Source organism: Camelus bactrianus, chromosome 31 (assembly GCF_048773025.1).
Source record: "Camelus bactrianus isolate YW-2024 breed Bactrian camel chromosome 31, ASM4877302v1, whole genome shotgun sequence".
NCBI lineage: Eukaryota > Metazoa > Chordata > Mammalia > Artiodactyla > Camelidae > Camelus > Camelus bactrianus.
In genome coordinates, this window is record NC_133569.1 from 17604714 (window position 1) to 17621863 (window position 17150).

General features: G+C 47.7%; 1 protein-coding gene across 10 annotated transcripts in view; it reads right to left on the reverse strand.

The window, feature by feature from the left end:
* Positions 1-17150, reverse strand: part of PTK2B (protein tyrosine kinase 2 beta) — a 127832-nt gene that overhangs the window by 53810 nt on the left and 56872 nt on the right. For all 10 annotated transcript variants that reach the window (XR_012503445.1, XR_012503446.1, XM_045511668.2 and 7 more), the window contains one exon: positions 2048-2285. Coding sequence is in view for 8 of the 10 variants with exons in the window: in XM_045511668.2 (XP_045367624.1) it covers positions 2048-2248 (201 nt within the window). In the remaining 2 variants the exon portion in view is untranslated. The remainder of the gene's footprint in view (positions 1-2047; positions 2286-17150) is intronic.

A 17150-nucleotide genomic window follows, 5' to 3' on the forward strand; every position in this document is an offset into this window, starting at 1 on the left:
AAGCATCATCTGTCTCAAGATCTAGGTGACGTTAAAGCCACGGCTGTTTGCAATAAGCAGGTGATGTGTTGCCTATAGGACAGATTGGAAACAGGAAAAATCAGAAGGCTTGAAGAACATCACTTCCTTCTTTGTTCTTCTCCACCTCTATCCTCACAGAGTCCTTGCAGATAACGTCTCCAGGACTAGCTCTTCTTCTGAAGCTTGGGTCTCATCGTTCTTTCTGTAGGCCCATGGTATTTTTTCCCCCTTAAGCACCTGGCAAGACATTAGACATCTCCGGGAAAGCCTCTCCTTGCCTAAAAGCTGTGTGTTTCTAGTGCCTGTCCAAGTCTAAATTCCTCGGCTTTATATTCCAGGCCCTCCCTTATCTGCCATCAAATTTCCTTCCTGATTTTGACTTTAGATATTTTTCTAAATATAACCTACACACCAGCCAAACCGAACGACTCATTGTTTAGCAGCCTCCCTGCCTTCATTCTTGCTGTTCCCTCCTCTTGGAAAGACCTCTGCTCAGCTCAGTGCTCTCTCTTCGAATCTACCAATCCTTGAGGGTCCCTTTTCAGCAGAACTCCACAGAACACGTCCTAATCTGGTCCAACCAGATGCCCTTTGGGTTTCAGCACAGAAGGGCAGAGAGGTGTTCCAAACTTGGAAATCAGGTCAACTTTGAAAATTAAATGAGTAAACCACACAGTTGATGGTATCGGCTGTCTGCAAAGATGATACACCCAAAGGAAGACTCAAGAGATGTGAAAGACTTAAGGAGATATGAAAACATCCCCCTGGAAGAAGGTGACTGAGGCTTCCCTTCAGGATGCAATTGTATCTACGTATCTGGAACCATAAGATGAAGAAACAAGGCCCTAATCAAATCATTTAGAGGAAACAGAGACGGGAACTAAACCATACTCGGCAGTGAGAACTGGCCAAGACAGAGACCTAATCAATCGCTCTCTGCTCTGGTGTATTGAAGCACAGCGCGTGCTGCTATAGACGGAAGGCAGCCAGAGGGACAGACGTGGAGAGGCTGCTGCCAGCGTGGAGCAGAAGAGACGCTCACTGAGCTGGGGGTGGATTCTGACTTTTAGGACAGGGAAGGACTGGTGATGAGAGGGTAGGAGATGGTTTATCCAACTTTCTCAGACCTGGTTAGTTTTTCCAACAGTCCCTGTCTTCCTTTGTTCAAATTACACATCGACCAAGCAACCTTTGGAGAGAACCAATTTGGCTTTCTTTTGCATCATCAGAAAGCGATAGTCCGGGCAGTGGAAAGGGCTACCCTCACTGTATCTGCCTCTTGGGGTTGCTGGGACGACTCAGTTAGATAACGTAGAGGGATCGATTCAGGTCACGTACAGTAATTGTTCAATCAATGAAGGTGTTTAAAGTCAATCAGTGTGTTGTGACGCTGCTTCTGATGACAAGTCCTTAGATGTTTGGTTAAGGTGAGATGGCTTCCTCGCGTCCAGGTGCCCTGATGACCTCAGGCACCTGGATTTGCAGAGCAGATTCCATGACCCCGGGTGAGAATGAGCCAGTTGAAATACTGCCTCAGAAAGGGCCTGTTAGCCGCGCACCTGGTCGAGGGCACCTCTAGTTGGTTACCATCCTCTAAACGCCCACCGGCTCCCTTCTCTAAGTGGCCGGCACGTGTCTGAAACCACTTCTGTCCTATTTTCAACACAATCACTTGTGTATCTCTCTAATTCCAATCCCAAGAGAGTGTCCACTCCTTGAGGGTGAGGGCTCTTATGTCCCTTGCAGAACCTTAAACATCATAAATATTTAATGAGTTGAAATGAGAGAAATCAGAGCTTGAACAAATGATCTGGGGTTCAAATTAAGGCTGCACAGTCTGTCCCAAAGGCTGCAGATGCCTAGAGAGTAGGCCTGGGGCTGCAGGCGGAGAACATCCGTCCGGGGCCCCTGGTCTTGGGGGTGGATTCAGCAGAGCCTGCTGGGCTGAAGGAGAGAGACTCTGCTGCCCAGGAAGGCGAGGGAGAGACAGACAAAGGGACGAGCAGGCGGCGCCCGCCACACTCACCCGGATCTCGGTCTGCACCGTGCATTTAACCAGTTTGAAGTTCTTCCCGGGGTTGAAGCTGTTGCTATAGAAGCAGACTTTGAGGATCCTCACGTCTTCCTTCTCCACGTCGACTGGCACCACCATGGGCTCTGGGGGGCCCTCAGGCCGACGCAATGTGCCCACCTTCACTCGGCTCAGGGCCTCGGACACCCCGGACATCCTCTCAGACGGCAGCTAGGAGTGGCACATCGCAGTCCTGCGGAGACAGTAGAGGGACAGTCTTGAAGTGAGTCCATGTAGATCCACAGGCCTCCTCCCCCAGGGCAGCGCCCACCAAGCTCGGAGACCTACGGGCGCTGTGCATCCTCCCACTCCCGAGAAACTCTTCTTAAATGCATCCGGCTTCGTTGACAGAGAAGCGGAAGCACAAAGGAGCAGTTTGCATAAACATCCAGGTACAAACGCAGACCCGGAGTGCGCAGGCTGTGAGCCCTGTGCCAGAAGCCCCCTCTCCCCATCACTCCTCTCCTCCCACGCTGGCTCCCAGGCAAGGGGCCCACACTGTGCAAACGCAGCTGTGAGAGGAGGCGGCCCCAGCATGGTTCCAAGGCACAGCTGAGCAGAAAGAGCGAAGAGAGAGACAGCAGAAAATAGCAAGAGAGAAGCAGGGACAACGGGGGAAATGCTGAGGGAAAAACACAAGTGGAGAATGGCTGGCCTGGAGGGCGCTGGAACGAGGAAGACAGGAAAGGGCCTGGGTGGGGACCAGCCTATCAGCTGACGGCTTGGCCTCTGCCCACCTGCGGCTGCCAACCTGGACTTTCAGGGAGGGAGGCCTCAGTCCCACAGGAACACCTCATATAGCACCTCGTTTTCTGTGTACAGAGGAACAGAGTGCCAGCAGCCCAAGCTGGGAGGTCTCTGGGCTGGGGGCAAGGGGCGGGGCTGGGGCCCAGAAGACCCAGCCCAGTCCTGATAAGAGTTTGGTTGACAAAAGAATCCTAGGAATCTCCTGTTCATCTCAAATCTCAGCCAAAAGTGGTCCGGGCCCCTTGAGCTAACACAACTCTGGAAGGTTGACTCCCACTGGTCGACAGAGGGAGTGCCCAAAGGAAGCAATGGAAGGCCTACCTCCAGGCTGGAGCTGCCAACCTTGGCTTCACTTTAGGATCCCCTGGGAAGCTGTTAAGAAAGTCTAAATCCAGACCCTGCGCTCGGAGATTGTCACTGAGTTGGTCTGTGGGAGGTCTGGCATTGGTATTTTTACATTTCCAAGGATTTTTCTAACATTCAGGCTACATGGGGAACCTCTGTTCTAGACTAAGCTTAGCTCTCACTTGAAACTCATTCTTACAGAAAAGTCTCTCCCTTCTAACAAGACACTGATTTTAGGGGGACCTTCCTAGACCAGGAGTTGGGGGCCACAGGATGGAGCTGGCAATGTTAGAATAAAAACGTGCTGTTGAACATTTTAGAAGAGGAATTGAAGCCTACATTCATTCATTCACACAGCTGGGCACCAGAAGGGGAGATGGAGACAGTCACTAGCTACGAGTCATTCCGTCCAAAAGACAACGTGTATTATGAAGACATGGAAGAGGCTCCGTGGGGCGAGGGAAGGAGCGGGACACGTCCCTTCCATTGAGGCGGGCTGACAACGGACAGAGCGTAAGCCTGAGTCCCCCTGGGCAGGCAGAATTTTGGACAAGGCAGATAGAAAAAAGACTATCCAGTCTGCTTTATTTTAGAGACTAATATGTGTATTCTAGAAGCATCCATGCCTTTTCTCAATAAATATCTACTGAACCTATCCTGTGTGTCAGTCCACTGCTATGTACGGGGCGTGGGTCTCAGTTTCCCCGGACTCTCAATATGGAATCCCCAGGAAGTAGCTCAAGAGGCGACCACAGGAAACCCACTAGAAAGTGGGATGTGCGTGAAGGGGAAAGGCAGACAGTCATAAGCGGGTTATCCATGAGCCAAGGCTTGGACAGTTGCAGTGGAATCCTGCTGGGAGCCCTGGGAGCCAGGACAGAGCACATGGAAGACCCACTCCAGTGGAGGAGGGTGCCACACCACTGCTCACACTCATTGTCCCAGCATTTCCAGCCGGCTCTGCACAGGGCAGGTGGACTCTGGAGCCAGAGGAAGTCCCAGGCACAAAGATGCAGATGCTGGCAGGTAGATGTAAGCAGAGTGCTAGAGTGGCAAGGCCAGGGGGATGTCAGAAGGGACCATGACAGATCTGCTATAAGGTATGAAGATGAAGTCTTGCCCCTGAAGAGCATACACTCTAGTTGTAGAGACAAACAGGTGTATATGTGTGTGCTCACACACACACACACACACACACACACACACATGTTCACATATGCAGATGAGTCAGTATCACACACAGCTGGTCCAAGATTCAGGATCTTCTGTGTCTGTTGAGCCAGGGGCACCGTGACTTTTGCACAACTGTTTGTATACACTGATTTTCAGGCAGAGGCTTCATGAGGTAGTTCTGCAAAACAGGTGTCTGGGTAGGAAGGAAATGGAGTGGCATATGGCGTCTGTTCTCACGGACCAGATCTGACCCGTGGAAGCCAAAGGGTCTACATCCCAAAGGCCATTTGGAAACCAGGGGCACAAGTGCATCATCATGTTGGCTGGTGGGAAAGTGGACACAGAGCTGGGACAAAGGGCCCTAAACCCACAACTGCAGGTCACACCAAGTGGCTCCTCGACACCCACAGTGAAGGGGACGGGGTGCCATTCAGAGGACACTCCTTCCCACCCCAGCCCAGGCAGCATTCTCACCCAAAGGGTGCTGGCACCAGGGAGCACATGGAGACACCCCAGGGACTTCCTGAAATATCAAGGAAGAGCTTCAGAGAGAACAGTTAAGTAGGAATAATATGACAATACAATGCAAGAGATCTGGCTGTGATGGTCTGGGAAACTCCATTTCCACCCATGATGTGTGTCACTGGCTGAGGACAAGAGTGAAGGAGAGAAGCCATCTCCAAAAGGCAGGAGCCAGGAGCAGGGATAGAGAGAGTCAGTTGGAAACCTTTGCTTGGGCAGAGGCCAGGGAAGAGCCTAGTAGGGGAAAGGGAGGAGGTACCACGGTGCTTTCAACCTTGCAGCTACAGCCAACGGTACAATGAAACACGGGGCTTTTCAACTTGAGGCGCCGAGAGGATGTCAACACGTAATGAGGACGTGGAGCAACAGGAACTCTCACTCGTTGCTGGTGCAAACTTCGGAAGATAGTTCGGCGGTTTCTTACAAAACTAAACATACTCTGACCATCTGATCCAGCAGTCATGCTCCATGGTATTTACCCAAAGGAGTTGAAAACTTATGTCCACACAAAAACCTGCCCATGGATGTTTATCGCAGCTTTATTTATAACTACCAAAAATTAGAAGCAATCAAGACATCCTTCAGCAGGTGAATGGATAAATAAGCTGTGGTATATCCAGACAATGGAATATTATGTGATGCTAAAAAAGATATGCTCTATCCAGACATGAAGAGACCTGGAGGAAACTTATATGCATATTCCTAGGTGAAGGAAGCCACCCTGAAAAGTCTAACATACTGTATGATTCCAGCTGCATGGCATTCTGGCAAAGGCAAAACTATGGAGACAGTAAAAAGATCAGTAGTTGCCAAGGATTAGGGGAACGGAGAAATGTATAGGGGGAGCACAGAGGACTTTTAGGGCAGTGAAAATACTCTACATGATATTATATTGATGGATGTATGTCATTATATACTTGTCAAAACTCATGGAAACTGCAACACCGAGAGTGAACCCTAATGTCAACTGCGGACTTTGGGTGACAGTAATGTGTCAAGGTAGGTTCAGCAATTGTAAAAAATATACTCTCTGGTGGGGGGTGTTGATAGTGGGGAGACTGTGCATGTGTGAGTGTAGGGGGGTCTATGGAAAATCTCTGTACCTTCTGCTCAATTTTGCTGTTAAACTAAAACCGCTCTAAGAAACGGTCTATTAAGAAAAAAGAAATGTAATGATGAGAAACCACTGCCTGATAGTTGGCCCCCTCTTACCCAGCCTTACCCAGCTCCACTCAGGAGCCAGCCCCCACCTGGCCCTGGTCAAAGAGGTGGATTCATAGTCTATTTCCATCTGAGCGCAGCCCACCCAGACGGATGCGTTGGCCATCGCTCACACGCTGGAGGACACTGGTTGCTTATCTTCACCAGTCTTCCCCGTCTCTGGTTCAGGAGCTGTCATTCATAGTGAACAATATGGCTCCAACTGAAATATTTTAACAAGGTCGTTTTGGTCATCCACGATCTACCTTTACTTTTAGCCTGATGCAAGTCCCTTACGTCTGCCTTTCATCCTTTGTAGCAGCAACCTCGGGCTATTTATGCCAAAAATAATTACAATGAAAAAACTTTAAACAAAACATATGTGCTTTTGCATGACAATCCTTGGGTGATGTGCAGGGATGACTATGCCCATTTATACATGAGAAAACATGCTCAAGAGAGGGTAGGCCAACTGGTCAAAAATCATGCTTGTTGAGTAGCAAACTGGGATCCCAAGCAGATCTGAATCCAAGTTCAAAGTTTTTTCCCTCTTTCCCATCTACCATTGAGGAAGGTGGCATCTCTTGATACTACTGAGGTTGGCATGGACGCCATGCAAGAAGAAAGGTGTCAGTCCAGCATGAAGAATCCCAGTCCCTGAAGAACCCTGATCCCTCCTGGCTTGGAGAGCATCCCCCCCACCTCAAGCTAGGACTTAGTCATGGGAGGTCCTGTAAGGACTCAGGTGTTTGGTCAAAAGACATCAGCCCAGAAAGGGGGTGTCCACATCTCTGCTGACACATGGTGACTCCCTCAAGGGCATCCAAACTCCTAACTGTCGGTACAGATCTGTGGTGGATTGCCAAGGGATAACCCAAAACTCACAGAAGCACAGTAACTGAAAGGTGTGATTTAAGAAAAGCCTCAGCCACCTGACTTTGGGGTCTTGGCAAACACAGCCCTCAACCTCATGCATGGCCTTTTCAGGACCACCATGACTGATTTCAAGCTACCAACCTATGGCAAGACAAGAGAACAGTCTGCTGACCCTAGCATCTGCTTCCTGATAACAGAACTTGCCTGTTCCTCCAGGGTTTGCGTGATTACCTGAATTTGTCATCATTAGCTTGCCTCTGAATGGTCACAGAATCCCCGACTCTCAACTTGTGGATCAAAACCCCTGCCCCCTTTTGTTCCAGTCCAGACCTGGAGCCCAACCTAGTGACACCTACTCCCTGCATCCTGGCCCGCCCCAGACCCTACAAGCTCTGTCAGAGGAGAGAGCATCCCACGACACTGGGGGAAACCCTGGCCCTGAGCCACCGTGGGCTCCAGCTTGCCTCACAGTTCCCATCCCTGCCCAAGTCAAAGCCAAAGAATAACAAACACAAGGAAATGGGCTCAAATTAAAACAGGAAAAGTTCTGATTGGCTACAAGAACGTCTTGGCCAAACCCTGCAAAGGGCACTGAGGGAGGCCATACAATCTCTGAGTTCCTGAAGTCTTCAGGAAGAAAATAAATGACACTCTTCCTGAATGGCAAGACATTCACCTGCCTGAAGGGGATTGGGGACTGAAGCAGGATTCAAGGCCCTTCAGATACTCTGGGTTGTCACTGTACCCAGGGCTGTGTTCCTGGCATGGGGAAGGCTGTCAGGGTTTTAGGAGTCAGTAACACAGAAAAATGCGCTCTTCAACTTGAAGACGTTGGAGGATAATGTTACGTCTTCTAGAACACGTACTGTGTGCCAGGGAGCTTGTGCAAGCAACCTCTAATTCTCTAGAATAATTCTGCAGGATAGGTAACATTAGCCTCATACCCCAAGAGAAGTCTAGAGAGGTGGCCTTGTCCAGATCACACAGCTGGTAAGCAGCAGAGGCTTAAGGCCACCACTTAGCCAAAGACTAGAGGGCTGGTGTCATGTCCTGCCACCATGCTTAGGACTTACTGCCCGGCTCTGCCACCAACGGGCTCTGATGCCTTGAGACATCAGGCCAGATGGGTCAGAGCCCCCAAACAGCAGCTGGTAGGTGGGTGATGGCCTTTGGTGACATTTGGCTGTGTCCACAGCAAAATGAGGAAAAATAAGGACACAGTAGAGACTCCATCATAAAGCCCAGCGTGTTCCACGTGAGATGAGAGCGCAGGTTTTACTCCAACTTTGTGGTTCTACTCTTTTTTCCTCCAATATTCATTCATTTATGAAATGACATTGATAGCCTTTGGCAATTGCCATGGAAGGTTGGCGTCTAGGGGAAATCAGACTTGAGGGAGGCGCTGGGAGTTCCAAGTGTAAAAGGTATTGTCTTGAGGACTGACAGGTCTGCCCGTGATTTCAGAGAGCAAGGAAAGGGCACCATTAGTCAGCAAGGTGGCATAGTGTCAGGGAGAAGGCACACACATCTGACTCATTTGAATCTGGGTTTAAAACTCATGCCCTCAGGGCTGCTGTGCTGTGCAAGTCTGGGGCGTCACTCATGATGGACTTTTAGACAACGTGGTGGCCTGAAGTCTCTGCCACTTACCAGTTGTGTGATCTGGACAAGGCCACCTCTCTAGACCTCAGTTTCCCTTCTTGGGGTATGGGGTTCACAGTACCGATCCTGCGGAATTTTCTGGAAAATCAGAGATTACTTAAGTAAACTCCCTGGCACGTGTATTTTTCAAAATGCCAGTGACTTGGCAGAAGAAAGAATCAGGAACCCAATACCAGTGTCCACTTGTAAAAAATTAAACTGGCCCAGTAAGTTGAGGGTCAGGTGGTGGTGGCAGCCCCTTCTGTGTCCAGTGCTCAGAGGCTGCATCTCCACCGACACCCTCCCTCCTCCATCTGCCCGGCCTCCTGAAAAGATCACCTCTGCCTCCTACTCCTTGCCCACCCTAGGACCACTGTCTGTCCTGAGGACGCACAGAAGCGTGGATGGAGGTCTCCCAGCCCTTCGGATCCAGCAGAAGCCAGCATGTCATGGGACACACACTTTATTTCCACTCTGTCTCTGAGTCACTTCCTCTTGCTGTTTCCACATCAACAAAATGGGGAACACAGGCCTTTCCTCTGCACGGGCCTGCTGAGAGCCGCCACTTAACTAATTGGCAATGACCTTGCAGTCTCGGGGAGCCGGGCCCGTGTTTCCGAGAAATGGGGCCCTACTGGCTCCATGCAGTGCCCCCGCCCCAGCCCAAGCCCTTTCAGTCCCCAGTTCCTGCGGGGCCAGCGTTATGCCCACTCCAGGGCTGCCCAATCCCTCATTTGGTTAATCCTTCACCCTCCTCTCCTAGCATCCCTCCCCACTCCCTTGCAAAGGAAGGAACCAGAAAGGCTGTGATTAGCGCCAGCTATAATTCAATGGAATTCAGAAAACCTTTATTGAGACACTACCGCATTCTCAGCTCGCCACCCCCGCACACATTACCCACCGGGATCCTGCCGTTGCCAGCACCTGCCTACCCCGAGGTCAGCTGACTCGGGGCTGGCTCTCAGGGGCCCAGGAGGGGCGCATCAACCATCCTTTCTTGGGAGCAGAACCTCTGTTCTCCTCGCTGGTTCAAGGACTTGGGTCCCTGCAGCCAGGCAGATTTCTCTTACCTCCTGTGTGACCTCTGGGCTCTGCTGCTTCCCCTAAACCTTCAAAACATCACACTTACCTAACTCCTACTTTGCCAGTTCATGAGTGATTTTGGCTGACTGTTCCCCTCCCCCGCCTGCCTGCCTGCCTTCCTCCTTCCTTCCTTTTCCTCTCCCCTTCCCCTCCTCCCACCTGCCTCCCTCCCTCTTCCTTTCTCTCTCTGTCTCTGTCTCTCTCTTTCTGCCTTGCTACGTTTCGGGAGGCAAGCCAGACTCTGGAGGTAGGAAGATAAACAAAAGAGGGTCCCTGTCCAGCAGAGACTCATAATCCAGTAAAAAGGAAAAAGCTCAGAGTAAAGCAGCCACAACCATGGTATGGGCTCTAGGAGGGGTCTCCGCCTGCTGACAGATGATCAGGGAAGAGGACTGGCCCCCGGGGAGATCAGGAGAAGGTGACACAGTAGGATCCAGGATCGGGCAATTGTGGGACATGACCGGTCATATGTTGGTAGGGAGTTGGTAGCACTGGCCGATTCCCCTGGTGTAAATGCTCCCATCATGGCTGATTTCAAGCTACCAGTGTGACCTCACCGACAGCCCACTTGGGGAGAAACGGGTGCGGTCAGCTTGTTAGAGCTGGTTCCAGCACACCACAGCCGGTACAGCGAGAGACCTGGGAGTAGGACTGGGGCAGATGCTAGAGTCACCTGCTCCAAGCCCACTTCTGACCCTGGATATCGCCTGGTCCTGGCAGTGGTATCACCACTCAGCACATCAAGACAGCAACGTGCAAGGTGCACGGAAGAGTTTTAAGATGTGCTCCTTTCTCCAAGGGGCCTCTGTTACTCTCCAACTTCCTAAAAGTCGTAATTTTCAAAGCCACCTTCTGTCATCCTTAACCCCAAACTGAATTCTTCTCCAGTGTTTCCACTTTGAGTCACAGTCTCGGCTTTTTCCTTCTCTTCCAGCCTTCAGCTCCAGCAAATCTCACTTCCCTCTCTTGCGTGCATTCCAGAGTTGGTCGTTAAACAGGGACATTTGCTACCACGATGAAGCAAAACTTCCGCTGGGGTTTTGAGTTCTTCCCCATTTTCTGGAGATGTTAATGAGGAGGCTAAATGACGGTATGCGAGTTCATAACCAGCCAAATGGTTTCTCCTCATGACGGCTTATCAAGTCTCTCTGTCATCCTGAGGGCCGAAGGCTGTTTGAATTGGCCCTTGTTCACAGCTCTTAATTTGGCATTAAGTAATTTGTGGTTATCAGACAAGAAGCGCTACACTGAACACAGGACTAGGGGAGACTGTGATTCTAACTGAAGACCACAAAGGACCCCCTGAAAGCCACACAAGCTGGCAAGACATGCCAAGGGGAACAGAATGCAACCAACGAAATGGGGTAAATGTGAAGTTCTTCATGTAGATTAAAAAAAAAAGAAGAAAAATCTTTTCCAGTCTGGGATGAGGAAGATGTGGTTTAGCAACAGCATGGATTAAAAAAAATGAACTTTAAGCTGTGAACTCATTGTTAGTCACTATGATATAGCTGCCAAAAAAGTTAACGCAGTGTTGAGGTTACCAGAAAACCCCTAAAACGAGGAACGTTGATTTCCCCCAGGGCTCTGCGTGGAAACAACCACATCTGCAGAACTGGTGGCCCAGGGCCCTGAGGTTTGAGAGGCTGTTCCAGGATGAATGTCCCAGACCATTCAGGGCCCTGGGAGCCTGGTGAGCAGACCCCGCCAAAAACTAAAGGGAGACAGGGGTCCTGGGAAGTGAGGACAAGATTGCTGGTTTCAAATGGTTGCTGGGCTGCCGTGCAAGAGATGGACCCGACTCCCTCATCCAAGTCAATGTTAAGGAAAAAAAATTGCAACAGATGGGACATGCACACAACACCCATGGTGTGGCCCTTTCTGGAGTCCTTGCACCCTCGTTCTCTGGTTGCTGTGTCCCAAGTCACTCCCATTTGGAGGATGAGGACGAGTGACCAAGCAGCTTGCCCAGGGTCACCTTTGTTAAGTGGCAGAGGCAGGACCAGAACTCAGATCTCCCATCTTAACCCAACAAACACAGCCCAAAGCCACATACTATCAGCCCACTGCCCCGGGCTTTGTCTCCGCACAGCAAGGTGATTCGTGTGCTCAGATAAGCACTACTTTTCTGATGTGGCCCCAGAATTCTGCTCAGACAAAAACTTACATATAAACTCATCAGTTTCTAGCCATGTGATGCTAAAAGGTATACTGGCCTTTTGATGTATTAACGTGTATAGTAATCATGGTGACATAGAATTTTATTGTTATCTTTCATGATACATATAATAAATGAAAAAAAAGACAATTAAAAAAGAACTCAACAAATGAAATAATGCCATTTGCAGCAACATGGAGGGACCTCAAGATGATCATACTAAGTGAAGTAAGTCAGAGAGACAAATAGCATGCTGTCACTAATATGTAGAATCTAAAAAGGTGATACAAACGTTACTTACAAGACAGAAAGAGACTCCCAGAGGTAGGAAACAAGCTGATGGTTACCAAAGGGGAAAGGGAGGGGGACAGATGAATTTGGAATTTGGGATTAGCAGATACACACTACTATATATAAAATAGATGGGGGGAGAGTATAGTTCAGTGGTAGAGTGCATGCTTAGCATGCACGAGGTCCTGGGTTCAATCTCCAGTGCCTCCATTAAAAGAAAATTAAAATAGATAAACAACAAGGTCCTAATGTATAGCACAGGGAACTATATTCAATATCTTGCAATAACTTACAATGGAAAAGATTATGAAAAAGAATACAGACATATACGTGTATAATTGAATCACTATGCTGTAGACCATAAACCAACACATTGTACATCAACTATATTTCAATGAAAAAAAAAAAAAAAAGGAAAGAAAACTCAAGTACTTTTTTTTTTCACCCAGAAAGTACAAACCCAGGTCTGACAGTACGAGTGTCGTCCTCTCATTGATTACCACCTTGAAAAGAACTCGAACATCCTTGTGAACAAGTTTCCCCACCTGCCAACCCCCAAGCTGCCACTCTTTGCAAACCCAGCACACGCTGCAAATTTGCTTTATGTAAATAGATATCAAAACCATTCAATGTGACGGTGCCCCCATCTGTACACTGCAGCAATCAGCTTCCACTTTAGTGCAAATTTAGATGCCCCGTCAAGCAAACAGGATGCCACCTGCGTGTGAAAAGACTTGGGAAAATTAAAAATAGATGGGAAAATCCTCAGCAGCTAAAAATACTAATAAAAACCACTTTGAGGTACCACTACAAAGATTTTAAACAAGGCAAGATGTCTAGAGAAAAATAATAAAATCTTATGTTTATGGGCTTGAAATGAAACTGGCACAGTTGTCAATTGATTTCAGAACTAGCTTTCTGAAGAGCAAGCTAGTTGAATATACAAGAACTCACGTGGGGCAGAAGACCTAAACAGACATTTCTCCAAAGAAGACATACAGATAACCAACAGGCACATGAAAAGATGCTTAACATCACTAATTATTAGAAAAATGTAATCAAAATACAGTGAGGTATCACCTCACGCTGGTCAGAATGGCTATCATCAAAAATTTTACAAATAATAAATGCTGGAGAGGGTGTGGAGAAAAGGGAACCCTCCAACACTGTTGGTGGGAATGTAAATTGGTGCAGCCACTATGGAAAACAGTATGAAGATTCTTTTAAAAACTAAAAATAGACTTACTATATGATCCAGCAATCCCACTCCTGGGCATATATCTGGAAAAGACAAAAACTCTAATTCGAAAAGATACATGCACCAGAGTGTTCATAGCAGCACCATTTACAACAGCCACGACATAGAAGCAACCTAAGTGTCCATCAACAGATGATTGGATAAAGAAGATACAGTATTTACCCACAATGGAATATTACTCAACCATAAAAATGAATGAAATATTGCCATTTGCAGCAACATGGATGGACCTAGAGATGCTCATAGTAAGTGAAGTAAGTTAGAGAAAGAAAAATATCGTATGATATCACTTATATGTGGAATCTAAAAAATAATACAAATGAATTTATTTACAAAACAGAAACAGACTCACAGACATAGAAAACAAACTTATGGTTACCAAAGGGGAAAGGGCAGAGGAGTGGTAAATTAGGAATTTGGAATTAAAAGGTATATACTATTATATATAAAATAAACAATAAGGATTTATTTTATAACACAGGAAACTATATTCAATACCCTATAATAACCTATAATGAAAAATAATCAGAAAAATATATCTATATATATATCTCTATAACTGAATCACTTTGAAACTAGCACAATATTGTAAATCAACTATACTTCAATAAAAAAAACAAACAAACAACTCACATGTATTGACCTGACCACCCAACTTTGGGAAATGCACCCCACATATCCAAAGAGGAAGCAGGGATCGTGTGTGCAAATATGTTCGTAGCTGCGCTGTTTGTAACAGTGAGAAAGTGAAATCAGAACAGATCGCTCAGGGAAAGGCTGGGGGGAATTCACAGCAACGTCAATACTGACAAACTACTTAGAAACATGAACAGTGGTTAATACGGGAAAATAGTTACATAAAAAATGTTAAGGGATAGGGAATGGAGTTTGCATACTGATTATAATTACATAAAAATGCACATGCATTTGGAATCACATACAGCCTAAAGACTAGGGTTAGGGTTAAGGTCCTTCAATATGTTTTTGTTTTCCCCCTTACTGGAGGTACTGGGGATTGAACTCAGGACCTTGTGCACCCCACGCATATGCTCTACCACTGAGCTACAGCCCCTACCCCACTAAAAGCCCTTAAGTTCTTCTGCTGTTATATTGGTTAAATGTATTTTTTAAGTGATGTGGCTTCCACAAGGCTAGAAGCTGGCCCTCCTTCCTCCTTTTACCCCTAGCTCCTCCCGGGACAGCCTTCCTTTCTTCCTTTCTGTACTCTCCACGTAGCCCAGAGAGTGGCCAATCCTCTTACCCCAGAGCTAGACTAGAGAGCAAGTAGTACCCAAATCTAGATTTTAGGATCCTACCCAAATCGGGACTGGGGGTGAATAGGACAGATAGAGCTCAATAAAACCTGCCAAGAGGACCCTGGGACTGCAGGAAGTTATCCTCAACTGTAGACGGTCCTTCAAGAGACCAGAGCACCTGGCAGGGGTAGAAGGGCGGTCTTTGCTGCACTGTGACCTTGATTCCATCTCCAGCCCTGAGCCCCCGAGCCCGTGTCCCCTTCCTTCCTCCTCCCCTGCACGCCTGTAGAATGCTCGCTCCTGAGAACTGACAGCAGTTAATACCCAGCCAGTTCAATCCTAAGAACGAATTGAAAAGTGAGGTACTGTTATCGTCCATCTCACAGACGAGGCAGCTGAGCAGAGTGATTTCCCAAAGGTCACACAGCAAGTAGAGACCTGGCTGTGTGCACACGTGTTATTACACAGACAGGCTCTCTCCTTGACCGAACTTCAGTCAGGTTCCTCTGTGCCTTCTGCTCAGTTGGGCCTGGACTTCAGCTCCCATCTCTGTCTTTGTAGAGTCCAGCTTTAGCAAGAATCCTGCTAAGTGGCTTTAGCCAGAACGCCCCACCTTCTACTGCTGATTTCCCTCGGCCCCCACCCCCATCCCCTAACATCTGATCACGGTGGCCTGCCTTCAGCAAGAATTCTGTTAAGTCAACTTAGAAACGAAATACCCTGCCCCCTTTCCATGTCTGTCCACTGACCCCCCCCCCACCCGGGTCTTTGGTATAATCCTCACTTTTCCCTGTTTTATTTCAATTTCTTTCCCCTACTACAAAACCCCATTGCAGTAGTTCCCCTGAATAAAGCCGGCCTTACCGTTCTTCAGTAGGTGTCGGAATAATTTTGCTTTGACAATATATACATGTGTATGTGTATATAGCCCAAGCTTTCATCTCCATGAATGAGACCTCCGGGGCTGGGACCCAGCCAGCTGTAAGTTTTAGGTGATTCTGATATGTACCCAGTGAGGGTGCAGAACTGCTGGTTTGGTCCTTGTCTCACTGGTGAGAACTGAGTTTTAGAGAGACTAAAATGTGAGGACTCTTGGCTGGAACCCAGGTCTCCATATTCTCAGGCTGCATTCTCCCACTAGCAGGCTGGGGTCTGACAAATGCTTGGTGTAGTGACCGGCCTCGGTGAGTAACGATTCTTAAGTGTGGGACCTTCCTGGCTGTTTCGGAGACTCTGAGGCCAGAGCACAGTAGTGGTTTCTGTGTCAGTTTCTTGCTGTTACCCAAGCCTATTATTGGGAAATGGACAGAAAGAGAAGGAACAGGTGGCTTCGATTCTTCAGAGCTCAGAAAAATCAGAAAACTTGGGGGAACTCTGGTCTCTTAAAACACTAGCCACGAGTTTCAAGGGAGGGAAACCCTGAGTACCATGACGAGAAATCCCCCACAGTAAAGCCCTTCCAGACCACTTCGCAAAGTGTGGTAGGCTTTTTTTCTCTCCTGGTTAGAAAAACAAAATAATATTCAAAGGGAAAACCCAGCTCAAAATTTCCTGAGCCCGAAAGGTAGCAAAATCACTGTTATCCTTTTGTGAGGGCTATGAAAGGGAAAGGTCTCATGGACCCAAAGGCACGTGTACAAACTTAGAGCCAGGTGGCCAGGCTAGGCCAGGGAGGAAGTGACCTTTAGGGTCCCCTATGGGTCACAATTTGAGTAGGAGGCCCTGAGAATGGGGGTTTATGGGCAAATAGCAATGTGGAAAGAAAGGAAGAAAGGAGGAAAGGAAGAAAGAAGGAAAGAAAGAAAGAGAGAGAAAGAAAGAAGGAAAGAAAGAAAGAAAGAAAGAAAGAAAGAAAGAAAGAAAGAAAGAAAGAAAGAAAGAAAGAAAGGAAGGAAGGAAGAAAGGAAGAAAGGAAGAAAAGAAGAAAGGAAGAAAGAAGGAAAAAAAGGAAGAAGAAAGAAGGAAAAAAAGGAAGGAAGGAAAGAGAGAGAAGAAAGGCTATTGTTTCCCCATATACTGTCTTCACTCATAAATTAATCCTTGTCTGTTCTAGGCGGTAATTGATAAGGAGACTATTTAGCATACCCAATCAAAGTAATATAAAAACTCTAAAGATTCTACGCAAATTCGCTGCACAAATATGCCTCCATGGTTACAACTGGGTTGTATGCAGAAAAGGAGACAGAAATGAAAACAGTTGTGGTAGAGAGGTAATTAAGCATTCCCTTTTAATAGGCTTGGTTTCAATGATAAATGCTTCTTAAGAATCACTCTGCCTACCTCCCTCGATAGAGTGAACCCAAGCCTGAAAATATTGAGGACCCCAACACCTACTTCCAGCCCCAAGCACTTGTGTTTCCTGGAGGCCAGGTAGGGAATCGGGGAGTCAGGATCCTGGGCTGTTGTTCTATAAAAATCCTGAATCCAGCTCCCCCATGTCGGATGTAAGTCTATGTTTGGCATAACGGTCTCGGCCCTTTCTTCCTTTAGCTGTGCTTTCATTGAGGT